Raw genomic sequence first — 18,837 nt, 5'->3', positions numbered from 1 at the left:
TTTGCAGCTGTTCCCCAGCTGCCCAGCCCCACCCCAAAGACAGCTGGGAGAGAGGGGAGGAGGGGGCGGGGCCCAGCTGCGCGGCCGGGGCTGCGACTTGAAAGAGCCGCCAGGGGTGGCAGGCGGAGGAGGAGACGCCCCGCCGGGGGCCTCGCACATCTGGGCCGCAGGAGCCGCCGGGACTGTGGGGTGGGGGGACACGGTAGGCTCCACGCCCTTCCCGGAAAGGGGTGGTGGCCGGCGGGGGTGGGGGCGCGGAGATGGTGGAGGTGGGGGCGCAGGGCGTGCACCTGAGCCCTTGAGATCCGGTGGAGAGGCCCCTCTGGTGCTTTCCTGAGTGGGCCTGTGTCCTGGGACCGCTTCAGTTCTTTCTGGGCCTCCTCAGCCTTTGGGGAGATGGGCGACAGCTGCTCCTACAAAGCCAGGGACAGCTGGGTAGCTGGGACAGCTGGATGGAGTTAGCATCCCCCAGCTTTCCTGGCTGCCCAGCCTACAGCTGTGTCTCTGAGTGTGTAATTGTTGGGGGTGAGTTTCAAAGCTGGGAAGTGGTGGGGCTCAAGCCCACCCTGCTCCCTCCCACGTGCTTTCTCCAGTTGATAGGCCTGGAAAGAACCCCTCCCATCAGCTAAAACCAAACTAGGCCAAGTGGGAAAGAAACTGGGCAGCTTCCTGTCTTGGCTTCTAACTCAGCACGGAGGATGTCCCAGGGCTCCTAAAGAACTGGAGAGAGGGAATGAGGCAGGAGCAGAGGCGGGTGAAGCATCAATTTCCCCACACCTACCCAGGCATCTGCTCTCCTTGAGGTGGAGGGGCAGTGGACCTGTCATCTGCCCCCTCCCTTTTGTCCCCAAAGGGCAGAGACAAGGAGATCCATGAAGTAGAGGTCCAACCTCTTCTTGTAGGACAGGAGGAAGGCACTCAAGAGGACTTCTGTACTGGTCTGATCTGACTAGCCAAAGTCACAGCCTCATCTCTTCCAGTCTAGGTCTTTATTTTTCTGAAGGGTGATCGGGGGTCAGCACAGTTTAGATGGCTCTCAAGGAAATTAAATCACACTTCCAAGGCTTCTTGATTCCTTTCAGAAAAAGGGAGAGAACTTGGTCCCTGCAGAGATGGAACTTCCTACTAACATAGGCTCACTCAAGATGGATGCATGAGAAGCGTGAGGTAACTGAACTAAAAGCCTTTTTAAAAGTTCAGGCCTGGTAGTGTACAGCTGTCATCCCAGAACTCAGGAAGTGGAGGCAGGAGGATTGTGATTTTGAGGCCAGTCTGGGAAACAAGTGTCACAAAAATAAGGATCAGGATCTCTACAGAAAGCCATCTCCCAGTGACACACAGCTGGCAGGACCCAGGCCAGTCCCTCAGGGCTGCACTTCTCAAACCTCCTGAGGCACATCAGAATCACCAGACTTAGGAATGCGAATTCCTTGGTTCTAAGATTCCCACTGAATCTAAACTGGGCCTCAGGAATCCAAGAAGTTCCCAAGACATACTTGAGTCTTTGAGAAACTGCCAAAGGGATGGGATAGAATATCTTTTTCATCTTGCTACCCTTTGCTACCCCACCTCTACCCCTCCAGGACCAAGATCCCAGATCATCCAAGGAAGCACAGAACTAGGTGGCTTCTCTCCCCAGGGGGGAGGTGGGGGGGGGAGGGGGCCAAGCCCAGCTGCATTAAGTTCCAAAGGCCTCAGAACTGCAGTCCTGCACAGTGCCTGGTACACAGTATGTACTCAATAAATATTTGTCACTGGAAAATAGGTAAACTGTACAAGACGCACAGAAAGGTGTTTTTCCTTCATCTGTCCTAGCTAAAAAGCACATTGGCAAAAATCTCCAGGAGATACCAGGGGCCTGTGTAGCACAGGGCTGAACCTGGGAGGCCTTCAATAAATATTTGTCAAATGAACCCAAGGTCAAGAGTAGATACAGTCAAGTGCTTGAGGAATTGACATTCACAGGCCTGGATTATTCCAGATCCAGGAGGGCAGAATCAAGGCAAAAGAGGGCAAGAGTCTTAATCTTTAGAAAGCCCTTTCAAAGCCCAAAGACCCCAGGCCTGAGTGTTGGGGGTAAGAGGCAAGGCAGGGAGCGGGGCTACGCCATCGTGTTTATTAGAAGGTTGGATTTCAGTGTGTGCTCTAGACAGATTACAGAATAAATACCTGTGCCTTGAGAACAGGAAGTCCACAATTCATACAAAGTGCTCACTACAGAAACTGCGTGTCAAAATCCACATGAGGACCCAACTTGGGGCAGCCCCTCCTCCACCGACCTCAACAAGGGCTGTGCTATTGGGTTTTTTTAAAATTTTATTATTTCTTTTATTTCTCTTAATTATTATTAATATTATTATTTGCTTTTGCTGTGGTCACTATCATTGGCAAAGTTCCTTTTCCCCTTTCCTGGACATGGGGCTCTGGTGTTTGAAAGATTCCACTCTGAGGCTGAGGGTGCCAAAAGCTGCTTGAGAAGTAGCCTTTGAGTTCCATTTGGGAAGATGGTGAAAAGGAGAAATCATCCTTGGTTTAAAAACATTAAAAAAAAAAAAAAAAAAGGTCCCACAATCTATAGGTCATTCCTTACTCAATCAGTGATCAAACTGCCCAAGAGAAAACGGGAGGAGAAACGGACCAGTGGGCACTGGACCTTCCCCCAGGGACAAGTGAGGAAGGCTTCAGGGGAAACTGAGGCTCCTTCCAAGATGTGAAGGGGAGTTAAAAAAAAAAGAGCTCTGTGCCTTTAGACAGACATTTTTCCCAACTCAAGGACCACCTGCAGCCCCTGCCCCAGCTAGCTCGACTGTCACCCCCACATCCGGGGGGTGGGGGAATTCATTATTTGAAAAAAAAAACAAAACAAAAGAAAAACCCCAAACAAAACAAATTCTGAAAGGAAAAGACTTGGGGGAATGAAGTGAGGAAGGGGGAGGGGCAGAAGGGAGAAGGGCAGGTCTCTGGGTACGGAATTCCCGAGCCGCCAGGGCTGGGGGGAAGGGTCCCCAGCCCCCGCCGCCTGCGTGGCGTTAGCTTGTCACGTAGTGTTTGGTGGATGGCTGCCCATACACCCTGTAGAAATCCTGGTGGCCAGGCTGCTGGGAGGCGTCGAGCCAGTCTCTGACTGCCAAGCCAGGAAGGGACTGGGGGACGGAGGGTGCAGGCGGAAGCGGGTGCGAGTACTCCTGTGAGGGCACTGTCCAGGAGAAGTGGCCAGAGCGAGGGTAGGGCTGGTGGCCGCCATGGTTGGCCACGGAAGAACAGTAACAGTTGTCCACGGAGCAGACCAGAATCTTGCGGCCGCCATACTGGGGGAGCATGGGCTGCTGGGCGGCGGAGCCATTGGGGTACTGCGATGGGGGGAACACAGGACTCGAGTGCACTGACTGGGTGCCACCTGGCAGGGCCACCAAGTGCTGCGTGGAGCTGCAGGGCCCCAGGGGTTGCCCAGACTGGCCCTCGCCGCTGGCCGTGCCTGCTGCCCCGTACTGGCTGCCCACGGGGCCGGAGGACGTCTCTAGGAAAGTGGCCTCCGGGAAGGCCGTCGAGTGCTTGCGCTTTTCCGCCCCAGAGCCACTCATGCCACAAGGGTACAGGGGGACGCTCTGCAGGAAGGGCACCGGTGTGTTGAAAGGGCCTGTGAAGAGGTCAGGGCAAAAGATGTCAAAGCTCCCGGGCCAAGCAATCCAGGCCTCTTCTCCCCTGGACTTTGTGCCTCTCCGGGAGCAAACATGTGACTCCTAACTTTTCTATTAGGAGGCAGAGGCTACTATTCCCATTTGCCAGCTAAAGAAACAGAGGGTCAGGGAGCTAATGCAACTCACCCAAGTTCCCAAGACTAAGGAGCAAAGCTATGGTACAGAGACACGTCTACTGAACTAGGCCACAAAGCCTCTCAGGAGAGAGTCTGGCGTTTACCCGAGCCCAAAGAGCTCTCCCTTTTTAATGGTGGATGTTACCCTCACCTTCAAGCATCTTCCGAAGCTGTTTCTCCTTCTTGGCCACTTCATTCAGGAAGAGCTTGGAGTTCAAGTGGCCGATCTTAGGGGGAGAAAGGCTGCTGCTTGTGCAGGTCTGGGTCCTGGGGGCAGTGGAGGGGGGGAGGGGAGTGTCTGTGAGAAGGCATCATCAGTGAGCCCGCCCTCCCTCCAGGGGACCTGGGCCTCCCTTCCCTCCGGTATTTCCTGGAATGGTGGGGGGCACTTGCTCACCTGTCCATTAGGATTTTCACAGACTTGGTATTCTGAAGGGAAAGAAAAGTCCGTCAGTAGAAAACAGAAGACAGAAGTTATCCCTGTCCACTCTCCCTGGTCAGGGCTGACCTTTGGGGCTCTTGAAGAACACCATTTTTGCAAAGAGCTGCATTTATTGAGTTCCTGCTGTGTGACCTGTGCCACTGTAAATAAAATTCCTATGAAGCCACTGTTTCTACCCGAGGTATCTAGGGTGGGGGTGAGTGTCTGCAGGCCCTTGGCCTTTTATCAGAAGTTACTGAACCAGATGTAGTTTGGAATTTGGAATATTCTGGATTTTGCTGGGAAGATGGCTCAGTGGTAGAGTGCTTGCCTTGCATGCATGAGGCTCTTGGTTCAATTCCTCAGCACCACATAAGCAGAAAAAGCCAGAAGTGGCATTGTGGCTCAAGTGCACTAGCTTGAGTTGAAGAGCTCAGGGACAGTGCCCAGGCCCAGAGTTCAAGCCCCACAACAAGAACAAAAATAAAATTAAATTAAAAAATCTGGAATATTCTGAATTTAAAAGAAAAATATAGTCCCAGTATAGTATCATCCTAACAGGACAGCACAATCCAATCCACTAATGCTCCCGTAGCAATGCCTTTACATTTTCTTACCAATGAGATACTACTGTTCAACATCAGTCTGGTCAAATTTGCTACTAAATTAGTTGCTAAAATTTCTTTCTGCTGTTTTCAGAGATTTTTAAGTTTTGGAATAATAAACAAGAATAGACTGAAATTAACCTCATTTTACAGATGAGGTAATAAGGCTCAGGAAGCCTCTATGACCGCCCAAGGTCACAAGGCTAGGACAAGCAGGTAGGTGGATTCAAACCCATGCAAAGTAAAGGGTACGTTGGGGCTGGGAACCTGGCTCAGTGGTAGAGCACTTGCCTTGCATGCATGAGGCCTTGGGTTCGATTCTTCAGCACCACATAAGAAAAAAGCCCGGGGGCTGGAAAGGTGGCTCAGTGGTAGAGCGCTTGCCTTGCAAGCATGAGGCCCTGGGTTGGATTCCTCAGCACCACATAAGCAAAAAGAAAAAAAGCCGGAAGTGGCTGTGGCTCAAGTGGTAGAGTGCTAGCCTTGAGCTGAAGGAGCTGAGGGACAGCGCCCAGGCCCAGAGTTCAGGCCCACAACCGGACCCCCCAAAAAAAAAAAAAAGAAGAAAAAAGCCCGAAGTGGCGCTGTGGCTCAAGTGGTAGAGTGCTAGCCTTGAGCTGACAAGCTGAGGGACAGCGCTCCCAGAGGTCAGACCCCACGACCCGACTCTCCCCTCCCCCCAAAAAAAGGGGCACGTGAGCCCACTAGGGGAATTCAAGTGTAGAGTGCCCCCCGGCCCTGCCAGCACACCTTCATGAAGCTGACATCCTCTGTCTTATCGAAAAGTAGCTGCAGAGAGCCGAGCAGCTTCTTGGCTTCTTGCATTCGTTCCCCGAGGTGCAGCGCCTGCGCCGCATTTTCACTGCAGAACTTGGCCTGGGCCTTGTCCAGGACCTCCACTGTTTGCCGCAGGTCCTCATCTAGTAGCTGGTGCAGCTTCTCGTACTGCAGCCGCACCTCCTCCTTCAGCTGGCTCACCTTCTCCTGTAGGTAGTGATGAAAGAGTAGGCAGATAAACACTGGACCTAGGGTTGCTGCTGGAGTCTAGGCTGTGAGCCCCCAGCAAGTTTCCCACTGGTACCCCTAGGCTCTGTGCCAGACACCCCTCCACCTGATGGAGGGCTCTGGCATAAAGCCATATAACAGCTGGGTGCCAGTGGATTACGTCTGTAATCATTGCTAATCAGGAGGCTGAGAGATCTGAGGATCATGATTCCAAGCCAGCCCAGGCAGGAAAGTCGGTGAGACTGCTATCTCTAATAAACTACTCAAAAAGGCCAGAAGTAGTGCTGTGGCTCAAGTGGTAATATGCTAGCCTTAAGCACAAAGAGATTCAGGTGCAGTGCCCAGGAACTGAGTTCAAGCCCCAGGACTGGCAAAAAATAAAAATTAAAAAAGCCACCTACAGATAATTCTCCTGAGGCCCCACACCCTCACCCTCCACCCAGGCGCTCTGCTACCTCCACCAGGCGCTTGTCTGACTCGAGCTTGTACAGCTGGTCCTCAATGTCCTGTTCTCGCTCCTCCAGCCGGTCCTGTTGCTTCATCAGCATCTTCTGCAGGGACAGGTAGAGTAGAAGCATCAGCAGGGCCAACCTGCCCAGGATGGCCAGGCATCTCCTATCCTCTACACGCAAACTCACTCTACAAGTCCTTTCGCTCAGGGGCCCTGAAATCTGTCACCAGCCAGTCTGATACATCTGGTCCTTATGCAACTCCAGGACCTGCTCAAAATTATTGGGACAGCCTCCAATAAGTAGGAGCCTGAGTAGTTTCCCACATATATTTATTATTTTTGGTGCTGGTCCTAGGGATTAAACTCAGGACCTGTGCGCTCTACCACTTGAGCCACAGCTCCACTTCCAGCTTTTTTTGGTGGTTAATTGGAGGTAACAGCCTCATGATCTGGGGAATGGTGGATCACGCCTGTAATTCTAGCTACTCAGGAGGCTGAGATCTGAGGACTGCAGTTCAAAGCCAGCTCGGACAGGTAAGTCTGTGAGACTTATCTCCAATTAGCCACCAGAAAACTGGAAGTGGTGCTGTGGTTTAAGTGGTAGAGCACTAGCCTTGGGCCGAAGAGCTCAGGGACAGCATCCAGGCCTAGAGTTCAAGCCCCATGACCAACACAAAAACAACAACAACAACAAAAAAAAACCCCAAAAACAGTCTCACGGACTTTCTTTCCTGGGCTGGCTTCAAACTGTGATCTTCACATCTCAGTATCCTTAGTATCTAGGATTACAGGCATGAGCCATTAATACTCAGCTTCCCAAATGTTTAAACTCTGAGCTTTTTCAGGAGACTTGGGCCAGCTTTTGTTCTAGTACCAAATAATCCTAGCAATGCTATAGTTTTTTTTTTTTTGTTGTTGTTGTCAGTTGTGGGGCTTGAACTCAGGGCCTGGGCGTTGTCCCTCAGCTCAAGGCTAGCGCTCTACAATTTGAGCCATAGCGCCATTTCTGGCTTTTTCTGTTGATATGGTACCTCATGCATGTGAGGCAAGCATTCTACCACTGAACCACCTTCCCAGCCCTGACAATGCTATAGTTAATAGTAGCTAATGGTATTGGGGTTTGAACTTAGCCTGGTGTTTGCTCATTTGGCTGGTGCTCGACCACTTGAGCCATGCCTTCAGTCTGGCATTTTGCTGGTTAACTGGAGATAGTCTCTCAGACTTTTATGTCTGGGCTGGCTTCAAACCTCAATCTTCTATATCTCAGCTTCTTGAGCAGCTAGGCTTACAGGCATAATCCAGCGTCAGGTTAAGGTCAGGAACTATTATGATTGTCATTTCACAGAAGAGAAAACTGAGGCCCATAGAGCTTAAGTAATTTGTCCAAAGTCATACACAGCAGTAAGTAGCACAGACTCACTCTGGTGATTGGGCAGCAGGCTCCATCCTTATCAAAGCAAGCAACCACTCCAGGAGGAGCACTAATAGGTGAGTAGGCTGAGTTGCTGAGGATCAGATAATCTTCCAAGGGCACACAAGCCCTTGAGCTGGGCGGAAGAGCTTACCTTATGCTAGCCGTATAGTAGAGGGCAGCCTGCCAGCCACTCCCTCCCTCCCTTGCTCATAGGGCTGAGTTAGGCCTGGAATCCTGGCTATATTGTTCATCTCAGCCTGGCTATGAGACGCAAGCAGAAAGGACACTCTAGTTTTCGTAAGGCCTGAGGCCATTCTGGGGCAAGACCAAACTCTTAATTTCTCTTTTCTAAAACCCTCTTTTGCCCGCTTCAGCAGACACACCTTGCTGAAGAACTCTTTCGAATACTTCTTACCGTGGCAGTGAAGACCATTTTACATTTGACTCTCAATCCTTTAATGTCAAGCAAGTATAATGTGAGATCTTTGGCTAGGCCAGAGGCCTGGGTGATCTTGGGAGGTTATCTGATTCCTGCATTTTAGGGTACTCACCTCAAAGATGTGCCTCCCGGGCAATTTAATTCTCACCATCCTGTTAATCTTTTCCTACAGCTCACAGTGCCTCTTCTCAGAGAGATAACTCTGGGGAACTTTCTATGACCCAGCACATGTGCCTTTATGCAGGTCTCTCCCTGGTCTGGGCATGTGGTAAGGGTGTCACATTCTGCTTTCCCTCTAGAGCTGTGCTCTCAAGTATGGTGGGCACTATTTACATGTGGCTACTTAAATCGAAGTTAGTGAAAAAGAGCCAGGCTTGGTAGCTCAACAGATCTCTAATGCCAGAAATCCAGACAGAAGGCAGGAAGATTAAGAGTTGGAGGCTAGCCAGGACTACAGAGACCCTGTCCCAAACAAGCAAACGAAATCCAGCCCCAGCCTCAGTTCCTCGGTTGCTCTGGCCTTATTTCAAGTGCTTAATAGTTACATGTAGCAATTATTGGACACAAAATGTTCCCATCATAAACAACGAAGTTCTTCCTAACAGCTCTGTTTCAGCCCCCTCTTCCTTCACTCCAGTGCTTGGGGATATAACCCCTTGCCTTGTGCGTGCTCGGCAAGGGCTCTACTAAGTTAACATCCCTACTCCCTATTCTGGTGTCTTCTATTTGCCTCACAAAGTATGTTCCAAGGCTGGGAATGTAGCTTAGTGGTAGAGTGCTTGCCTCGCATGCATGAAGCCCTGAGTTCAATTCTTCAGCACCACATAAACAGTTAAAGCCAGAAGTGGCGCTGTGGCAGGTGGTAGAGTGCTAGCCTTGAGCAAAAGCAGCTCAGAGACAGTGCCCAGGCCCTGAGTTCAAGCCCCAGGACTGGTAAAAAGAAAAGAAAAAGGCAGGGCTGGGAAAGTGGCTCAGTGATAGAATGCTTGCCCTGCATGAATTAGACCCTGGGTTCCATTCCTCAGCACTATATAAACAGAAAAAGCTGGAAGTGGGTGCTGTGGCTCAAGTGGTAGAGGGCTAGCCCGGGTTGAAGAACTGAGTGACAGCGCCCAGGCTCAGAGTTCAGGCCCCGTGACCAAAAAAAAAAAAAAAAGGTACCACATAAACAGAAAAAGCCAAAAGTGGCGCTATGGCTCAAGTGGTAGAGCACTATAGCCCTGAACTTTGAAGTTCAGGAACAGAACCCAAGCCCTGAGTTCAAGTACAGGGACCAGCATAAACAAACAGACACTCTTAGACACTGAGAACAGGACTTCGCTGCTGTTGTTTTTCTTCACCTCCCCCCTCACTTATTTTCTTTTTTTTTTGGTCAGTCATGGGGCTTGAACTTGGCCTGGGCGCTGTCCCTCAGCTCTTCAGCTCAAGGCAAGTGCTCCACCACTTGAGCCACAGTGCCACTTCCAGCTTTCTGGTGGCTTATTGGAGACAAGTTTCACAGGCTTTCCTGCCCGGGCTGGCTTTGAACCGTGATCCTCAGATCTCAGCCTCTTGACTAGCTAGGATTACAGGCGTGAACCACCAGCGCCCGGCTTTCCACCTCCCTTTATAGTCAGACCTTACTAGCCTGATTGTGCAATAGCTATAAAACATATTTACTGAATAAACCCAGGGGTTTTGCACATAAATTAAGTTGGTGGCCGGGTGCTGTGGCTCACACCCATAATCCTAACTACTCTGGAGGCTGGGATCTGAGGATCACAGTTCAAAGCTAGCCCAGGCAGGAAAGACCAGGAGACTCTTATCTCTAATAAACCACCAGAAAACTGAAGTGGAGCTGTGGCTCAAGTGGTAGAGCCTTGAGCTGAGGAGCTCAGGGTCAGTGCCCAGGCCCAGAGTTCAAGCCCCATGACCGAGAAAAAAAAAATTAAGTTTGCAAAGCAGCTCTGCATAACTGTAAGCATCCACGCAGCAAGATGGTTCCTTCTGCTCAGTGTGGGCCTCAAAGTAACTCTTGAATTTGGCCTATGATCTCCTCCTCACTATACCCAACTGACTTCCCAAAGACAAAATACTACCATTTTTTTCCTCATTCCCCAAACCATTTTACTTATGGGGAAGCCAAGACCAGCAAGAGACTTCAGACAGAACCTTTTTGTGTATGCAGCTTACTCAGAAACAAAGAACCAGGATGCTGGGGCACCAGGAGGTGGGATGTGATAAAGTTGGGGTCCTCCCCTAGGTTGCATGACATCACTGACCCAGCAGATTTCACCCTGGCTCCTACCCTAGCTCACAGTGTGTGTTGGCTTGAAGGACAGGTCAACAGTAAATCTGATTGTGCAGGGGCAGGAAAAAAGGGGTGCCCACATCCATGCAGCCACGTACATACCCTCGGCCCTGAGCAATGCCCTTGTGTATTTTCATCTACACCCAACTCATTGCACAGTGATCGGTGGGTGGCTTGGAGTCTTCAGACAATAGAGGCCATATGTAGAAACATGAGGCGTTCTTGCCTTCCCTGTGATAAATGGCCCTCAAACTCTTGGCTGCCACTGCCCAGCCCCACACCTGGGACAAGGCTGCTTCCCAGGTGCATCTTAGAATCCAGGCCACACCTGTCATCTCAGGGTCCTGGACATCTGACAGCCCAAGCCACTACTTATTCATTAGTCTTATGCCCCAATCTGCCTCTCAGTTACGCCTGGATGACCAACCACCCCATCAGGAACAGATTAGAGGATGTACTAGGCCGAGTCCCAGGTTTCCAGTCTAGCCTCACTGGGAGACCAGGAATGAGGCTGGCAGGATCCCATTGAATAGGCCAGAGGAAGCCCCTCCCCCAACCATCTCTGAAGCCCTCCAGTTCACAGCTGATCCCTCAGCAGGAAGGAGAGACGCACCTCCAGCCCCTTCCCTCATCCTCTAGGCATTCAGGGTCTCCATGTCCTTCCTTAGCCCTCTGAAAAAGGGAGAGAAGCCTAGGCAGGCCTTGCAACAGCAGTGGCCACACTCCCTAGAAGGGGGCTCAACTTCCTCCCCATCTCAGGGCCACAGGCTCCTAGCTCAGATGCAGGGGTTGAGAGAGGAAGGAGAAGCTAGCCAGAGGTGGCTGCAAGCCAGATGGGGCTGGGAGGCCCCGCTGGCCAGTTTAGGCTTTCAGGACTGCCTTTCTTCTTCCCTCAGGGCCAAGTGATCTTAATCCTGCTACGGACCCCTGGGACAAGGAGTTTATTTCTCTACTTCCAACACTAGGAGGAAGGAGAGCTGTCCATCTGCTACTTCTCTCCAATTCCACCAAGAAGAAAATCAGGTTGGGAGACACTGGAGGACCAGAGACTAAGGAAGTAGGCTTGTGCCCCTTCCCATCCCCAGCAGCCTCCCCCAGGGAATCACATTTCCCACCTGGGAAAAAGCCACAGCTGAGGTGGGACCAGATTTCCCAGTGCGTTCACAGCAAGGCCTCCCAATAGCAGCTTCACAACCTGCTTCCAGCCCACCGTAAGCCACCTGAACTGTGGCAGGTAGGTGGGGGCAGGAATCATGGCATAGACTAGAAGCACTGTAGCCACCAGACCTCCAAAGAGAGAAGGGCAGCGTGGGGCCTGCTCACTCCAGTCCCTGCCTCTTAAGGCCTCGGGCCTTCTGGGGCTTGCTCTTTGGCAGCTACACCAGTGGCTGGCCTAGCCAGCCCCACCCAGGAACCCTGCTCCTTGGACTTGTCCTTGATGGTTCTCTGCTTTGAGCCTATATTCTCTTGCTGTCCCCAAAAACCAGAAAAGAGGGAATTCAGCCCCTGGAAAGCCTCAGGCCCCTCTGGGGCTGGACTACCCAGGCCCCACTGGCATTTTGCAGCTAGACTAAACTGGGCAGAAGGGTGAGGCACAGGGACTATGGGCTGTATAAAAGTTAATAAATAATAATAATAATAGAAGCCTTGAACAACCTTGAAGAGAAGCAAGGTCAGTGGGGGACTGGCAAGAGGCAGGTTTGAAGGCAAAACGGAGGATGGCACCGGAAGCTCTGGTGGGGATGGAAGGGAGGAGCAGGGCTGCTGGAGCGCAGCTTCCAGCTCAGGTCTTGCTCAGATGCTTCTTCTCATGCCAGTTACAGCTCAGGCTCTGGCGCCCTGTTCATCAGAGCTGCTCCAATCCCAACTTTCTCTCTAGCTGCTGGGCCCTCCCTCTACTCCTTCACCTCAGCGCTTGTCCCAGGAGCACATTCCTGACTCACAGCACCCTCCCCTTCTCTCCCCAAAGCCCCCCTTTTCCTGCCTTTTTGACTACCATGTGAACTTCAGGCTGAAGAAACCGGATCCAGAAGAGAAGGGGAGATGGGACAAAAGTCAGGGCGCGGAGAGCAGGCAGGCACCTCGGAGCCAAGCAGGCAAGCCGGGCTGGCTGAGGCTTCCCAGCTGCAGAGGAGAATTAGCTTTTGCCATGCAGAGAGCAGCGCTCTGGGGCAGCAGAACAAAGAGGCGAGAGAGAAAGCCCCCCTTTGTCTAGGTTTGAATGCCAGGCCAGCCGAGGATGAAGGCTTTCCCCGAGCCAGGGATGAGGCCAGCCAGCTCAGCCCAGGGCAGGGGCCCAAACCAGGCATCTTATGCCCACCCAGGCGGCTCCTTTCCCCACATCTCTGCAGGACCCATCGGCAGCCAACAGCTGATGCTAAGATGACTCCCAGCTTTTCCTCCCTTCCCCAACACCCCTATCAGGTAAGAAAGTCACATGCCCCCTGGGAGACTTGCAGCTACCCCATCACCTAAGCAAGTACAGTCAGGCAGTGACAAGTGCATATGCAACTCGAACTGGAAGGTACAGAGCCAGCATGGTACACAGACAGCCTGCACATGTGTGTGCAATTTCTCACACACTTTCCTAACCCCATAGCCACACATGAAACACGTATGTAAGTCAGTCACACGTGGTCCTTCCCAAGAGATACCATGTGAGAGGTATATAACCCTTACTACCTACCCACCCACATGGACACCCATACTCACACACACATACACAACCTGCAGACATGGACGCATAGGCGCCCAGAGCTGCGGGAAGCAGAGCAATCAATAGGGTGAGCATGACAGTAGCCCCGCTGTGTCAGCAAGATCCTGGGGTACGGGGGGGGTTGTTTTATTTTGTTCCGAGGGTAGGGTTGTGGATTTGGGGGGGGGGGGGGGGGGGGGGGGGGCGGGGAGTGGCTGGGGCTTTGCCTAAGGCTCTTGTTCTGTCCCAGGCTAAGGCTCTTGTTCTGTCCCAGGGAGGAAAGCCAAGCCAGCCCCCCACCACCTTTTGAGAAGACCCAGGATGGCCAAGGGCAGACACCCTCAGAACATTCTCTCTCTCTGCTGGCCTCCAAACTCAGTCTACTCTGGGCCAAGAGCAGTGGGTGTGCACTGCCTGAGTCAGGATACAGCCCATCTTTTCTCCCTAGCCCACCCAGAGATAGACACATAGGCAGAGTGCTCCAGCCCCTCTAAGGGACAATGTGAGCCAGATATGTCCACACTCCGGGCAGCTTTGAACCCCAAAGTGGCCCAAACAGTAGGCTCCCCTCCCCTAAGAACACCTCTTCTCAGCTCTGCACCCGGGAGGATTCAAGGAGCAAGGTCCTGGCAACACTTCCAGTGTTGATACAGGGTCCGAGGGATGACAGATGCACACACACCTAAACACATGTACACACCCCTGCAAAGCCCTTTACGCACATACCTGGGCCTCCTCTTGGGTTCTGTCCATGTTGAGGGGGGGTCACGTGGGTGCTGACTCCTACCAGCCCTAGTTAACTCGGATGGACCCCTGAGCTGGGAGGTAGAAGGTGTTTGCCCATCCAGGGCTGCTAGGCTTGAGCCTACCTGGATGTCCCAATCCTGAGCCCCTAGCCCTATCATACTCCCATGGGAAAACACGTTTAGGGCAGAAGCATGTGCCAGAGAGTGATTTGAAGTCCACGTGGTAGGCATCCAGGCCTCAGGCAATATGGCCCACACACTGGTTTCCCTAAGGCAAAGTGGAGCAACGTGACCTGCACAGACTGAGTTCCCCGGAGTCAGTGCCCCAGGCTGGGTGAGGACCAGCTGCCCTCCGGCTGCCTGCCCTCACCACGACAATGGCTCAAGGGCACAGTGGGCGCCTAGGAGCACCAGGGATGGTTCATCTGGGTTTCCTACCTGTAGCCAACTGAGCTGGCACCCCAACCAATCCCATTCAGGGATGGCAGGAGGAAGCACAAGAAGAGACCATATTTTAAGGCCAGTGTTAGGCCTTTGCTTCTGCTCATATATTCTGAGGCGTGTCATTGCAGTTATCCATGGCACCATCAAAGGCCCTTTAAGACAGACTCCCTCCAGCAAGGGAAAAGGGTCCAAGACAAAGGCCTTTCCTCATGTTTGGCCTGGGGTTGGAGGAAGAGGACAGGATTGTTTTTTTCAGCTTCCCTCTGGCTCAACCCTTTCTCCAGGGCAGACCTCCATTCTTTCACATTAAGTCAAACTCACATTTGAATGACACTGGACTGCAACTGAAGAGGTTTCCAACCCCTGGAACACCGGAAAGAATGGAGGTGTAGGAGCCTGAAGGAAGATGAGACTCAAGTCTGCCAGGCCCAGATGCTGAGCACACAGAATTGCACATCTGTCCCTAATGCAAAAGCCACTATTTCTGAGCTTGCCCACACCAGGCACAAGAACACGAACAGGAGAACACACACACACACACACACACACACACACACACACACACACACACAGAGATGCTAACAAAGTTCAGGGCTGCTTCCATCCAGTCTGGAGATCAAGGGCTTGCTGGTTTACCACCTAGTGCTACAGGCAGGAGATAAGTCCATTTGAAGGCAAATACAGACACACATTATACCAAGTGAGGTATAATGCAGTTTTCTGCCCCACTCTAAGACATCCCACACACAGATTTTAGTAGGAGCTGGGCCCCTGGGCAGACACACATCTGTTCAACACCCTGGGTGCTGTCCCTTCGGCTCCATTCAGCCACACTGCCTTCTTTCACCACTGCCAATCCCAGGACAGAGAACGGACAGCTCTCCTTTCTCTAGCCTCAGCGCTTTCCCAGCCTCCTCCCCTGCCATCTTTATTAATAGCAGCAGCTTCCCAATACTAGCGAAAGTGTGGGCAGTGCCTGCCCTCACTCTAGGGCAGAGGACAGCAGGGTTCCAGAGGCTCCTCCACTTTCCTCGGGCAGCTTTAGCCTTTTCCAACTCTTGAAGGGGTGAGGGAGTGGCTTCTCGCTCCATCCCCCACACTTCCTTTAAGAAACCAGAGGCCTCTCCTGGCACAAAACCCCAGAGCTAGCCCATCAGATTGCAAACTAATTATACAGCAAATTTTGTTATCCCCGCCCTCAGCCTGCGGTGGCCCTCCTGCCTTTTGTTGGTTGTAGATGTATGTTTTTTAATTGCTAAACAGTGACTCATTTGGGCTGTTTCCCACCACCACCACAGGAAACAGCCCCCATCTACCATCATGTCCGGCTCAGAGCTTCCTCATACCCCACTGGCCTCACAAGCCTCCCGGGGGCCCCCACCCAAAAACACTCCCAGCCCGACCAAAGCCAACCTCGCCCCCATGATATCACACCCAAGCCCCAAGCTGGGGCTTCGAAAAGGCTCAGTCTCAGGCCAAGCCTGGTGACTCAACCCTGAGAGCCAGAAGACCCGGGAGGGACGGACCTCGGAGGAGCCCCCTCCACTGAAGGGGAAGGGAAGAGGGCTCCGTCCAGCTCCCAAACCAAGCTCGGAGGCCCGAGGGGGAAGGCGGTTTTGACATTGGCCGCTGCTGCAGGGTGTATACAATGGGAGGGGGTGCGGTTCTGTAATCACCCAGCCGGCAGCCCAGGGGAGCCAGCTGCCTGAAACCAGATTTCAAGGCGGCTCAACCTTAAACCCACAGGATTCTTTTTCCGTCTTCCACCTCCCCTACCCAAATGTGGGAGGGCTGAGCTGGAAGGGAAGGGCCCAGGGTGAGGAAGACACATACTTTAAGGTTTGTTCATGCACTCTCGGGCAACACACACACGCACACATACACACACACGCACGCACAGATGGCAGCCTCTCCCACCCAGAGCGTCTGCACTGACTAATTCGCAGAGCTGACACTGTCCGGTGCCTCCTCCGGCTGCCTCGGCCTTGTCTAGGGGGGAGATACTGGAGTTCTGCTCACCCTCCGGAAGCTCCCCCCACCCCCAATGTGTTTCCAATAGAGCTTAAAACTAACATGGCTGCTTTTGTTTACTTCCTCATTGGTATGCCAGCCTCATGGATCATGTCAGCCACAGCAGCGGCACCAGGACACTCATTACATAAACAGCAGCTGGAGAAGCAGGACCGGGGTCACTGCTTTGGTGACTTCCCGTAGGGCTTAAACAGTGTTGGGGGAGGGTGCTGCGCCAAACAGAAAAGCAACCCCCAAACTCTGACAACCCCCCCACCCCCGACACCCCACGCACCCACGCCAGTTCCATAAAGGACTCGAACACAGGTGCGGGAATGTATCCCAGCAGCGATCTGGGGCCCTTCTTTCCAGGATCTTACCTGCCCCCCCACCCCAAACTTTCAGAGAAGAGTTTGGAAAGGGGGCCTTTCTAGCCTGATGTCACACCACTCAGCCTATTAAGATGAATGGTTTGCTAGGCGAGAGGAAGTGTGTGTGTGTGTGCGTGTGTGTGTGTGCGCGCGCACGCGTGCCTGCGTGCGAGGTACTTGCCCGGATCTCATTCCTCCGGATCTCCACGTCGCACACCGAGTGTCCCTGATGCGCACCGCTGTAGTAGCAGCAGTACTGGCACACGGCCACCTGCTCGGCCTCGCAGTGGTAGAGGCGGTAGGCGTTGTGCTGCGGGCAGCTCCAGGCCCGCACGTCGTCCGCCTCCACCAGGAGGTGCCCGCGGGCGGTGGAGGGCTGCTGCAGGTGCGTCTGCACGTGGGACTGGCAGCAGGGCGCCTCGCAGCGCAGGCAGACCTTCTGCGCGGGCAGCGGGGGGCCGCGGCGGCAGAACACGCAGTGCAGCGCCGCCGGCGGCTTCTCCACGTGCAGGGCGTTGAACTTCTCCACGATGTTGGTGAGCTTCAGGTTCTTCTCCAGCCCCGGCTTCTGGTTGTAGGCCTGATTGCACTCCGGGCAGCGCACCAGGCCGCTGTCCTTGGCCCACGCTTCGCCGATGCAGCCCCGACAAAAGTTGTGTTTGCACGGCAGCTGCACGGGCTCCACGAAGACGTGCAGGCAGATGGGGCAGATGAGCTCCTCCTCGAAGCAGTTCTTCCAATTCTCCGCCATGGCGGCTGCGGCCAGGGGGCCCGGGCAGGCCTCCCCAACTCCCCAACCCTGGGGGTCCGTCCGGTGCAGCTGTGGGCCCACAGAGGCCGGAGCTCCGGCTCCCAGCGGCCCCGACAGTCGCTCAATCACCAGCGTCTTCCGCGTGCCCGCCCCCCGGAGGAAGGAGCCTCGGTCCTCGCGCCGCGCGCGCCGCCGTCGGCGTCTCCTCCTCCTCCCGAGCGCTTAGCGGGAGGCGGCGGACTGCGCCAGGGCCGCGGCTGGGGCACCGGCCCTGGAGGGGAGCGCTGGGCTCCAAATTCCATATAAGAGGCCGCTTCCTCCGTCGGTGCGGCTACGGCAGCTGCGGCCCACAGCCTGCGCTCGGCCCCGCGGCGGACATAGGGGCGCGCCCCGAGGCGGACGGAGCCGGGGAGCCGCACACTACTTCCTCTAACGACGGCCGCGGCGAATAATGGCTCCCGCCTGGCTCGGTGACGCCGTGCCTCACTCGCCTGGCCTATGGCCGAGGTCCGAGGGGCCCGTGAAGCGAGTGCGATCGTAGCAGATGGCTGCTAGAGGCTGACGGTGCGGAGCAGGCTAGCCGGCTGTCTCTAGGCCGGGGGGGGGAGAAAACAAGACCCCCACTGGCCGGCCGGGTGCGGGTTGCGGGGCGCGGGCGGGCCGACTCCGGGGCGCTGCGTGAGCGCTGGGGCAGTCATTCAGATGAAATTCCAGTCCCCGGCCAGAGACACCAGCCCGCCTCTGCCTTCCTCCTCCCTTCACAAATAGAAACGGAAGGGGGAGGGAGAGAAGTGGAAAAAAAAAAAAGCAACCAGAAAAGGAGGGAGGGGGGAAGGGAGGGAGAGAAGGAGGGAGAAGCCCCGGAGGTGCTCCGGCCTGACCCCCTCGTAGCTACTTCTGCGCTCCCGTAGGACCCGCGGCGAGCCGGGCGCCCCAAGCCGCGGAAAGACCCCACTCTCCGTCTCCGCGCTGGGCGGGCGCCGCGGCTCTGCCGAGGAAAACAAGGATTGATCAAACTAGAAAGGAATTTTTCTCAACTGCTAATGAACGGGAGGCTCGGCGGCCGGCCTCCCCTCCCCCCGCCGGCCCTCCCCCTCCGCCCCCTCCCCCCCCACTTTCTTTTCTTCTCGGCCTCTGCTCCGGCCTGGAAGGCTCCGGGCTGCGGTCGGAGCCAGCCTGCGGCGGCGGGGCTGGGCCAAGCTGCCTCCTCACAGCCCAGCCATCTTGCTTGGGCTCCTGGCGGCGGCGGCGGCGGCCGGGGGTCCGGGCGCGCGCACTCGAGGGTCCTGGAGGTTGTTTTTTTTTTTTTCCTGGTGGGATTTTTTTTCTGTCTCTCTCTCTCAAAGGAGAGGGCTAGTGGCCTCCAGCAAATTAGAAGAAG

General features: G+C 54.2%; 1 protein-coding gene across 1 annotated transcript; it reads right to left on the bottom strand.

Moving 5' to 3' along the window:
- Window positions 1–2,097: 2,097 nt before the first annotated feature.
- Window positions 2,098–18,527, bottom strand: Trim8 (tripartite motif containing 8). The gene is made up of 6 exons (XM_013017816.1): window positions 16,887–18,527; window positions 6,301–6,396; window positions 5,591–5,824; window positions 4,212–4,243; window positions 3,966–4,081; window positions 2,098–3,637 (listed from the first exon to the last, which is right to left on the bottom strand). The coding sequence occupies exons 1-6, from the start codon at window positions 17,454–17,456 to the stop codon at window positions 3,030–3,032; spliced, it is 1,656 nt and encodes a 551-aa protein (XP_012873270.1). The 5' UTR covers window positions 17,457–18,527; the 3' UTR covers window positions 2,098–3,029.
- Between the last annotated feature and the right edge of the window lie 310 nt (window positions 18,528–18,837).

Source organism: Dipodomys ordii, unplaced genomic scaffold, assembly GCF_000151885.1.
Source record: "Dipodomys ordii isolate 6190 unplaced genomic scaffold, Dord_2.0 Scaffold36, whole genome shotgun sequence".
NCBI classification, from domain to species: Eukaryota; Metazoa; Chordata; class Mammalia; order Rodentia; family Heteromyidae; genus Dipodomys; species Dipodomys ordii.
This window is presented reverse-complemented; position numbering and strand designations above follow the sequence as displayed.

Coding starts and splice junctions, on each gene's coding strand:
- Trim8 (XM_013017816.1), bottom strand. CDS start 17,456: ATGGCGGAGAATTGGAAGAACTGCTTCGAGGAGGAGCTCATCTGCCCC. Junction 4,244..5,590: donor AGGATGTCAGCTTCATGAAG/GTGTGCTGGCAG, acceptor CTTTCCCTTCAG/AATACCAAGTCTGTGAAAAT. Junction 3,638..3,965: donor GCTTCGGAAGATGCTTGAAG/GTGAGGGTAACA, acceptor ACCTCTTCACAG/GCCCTTTCAACACACCGGTG.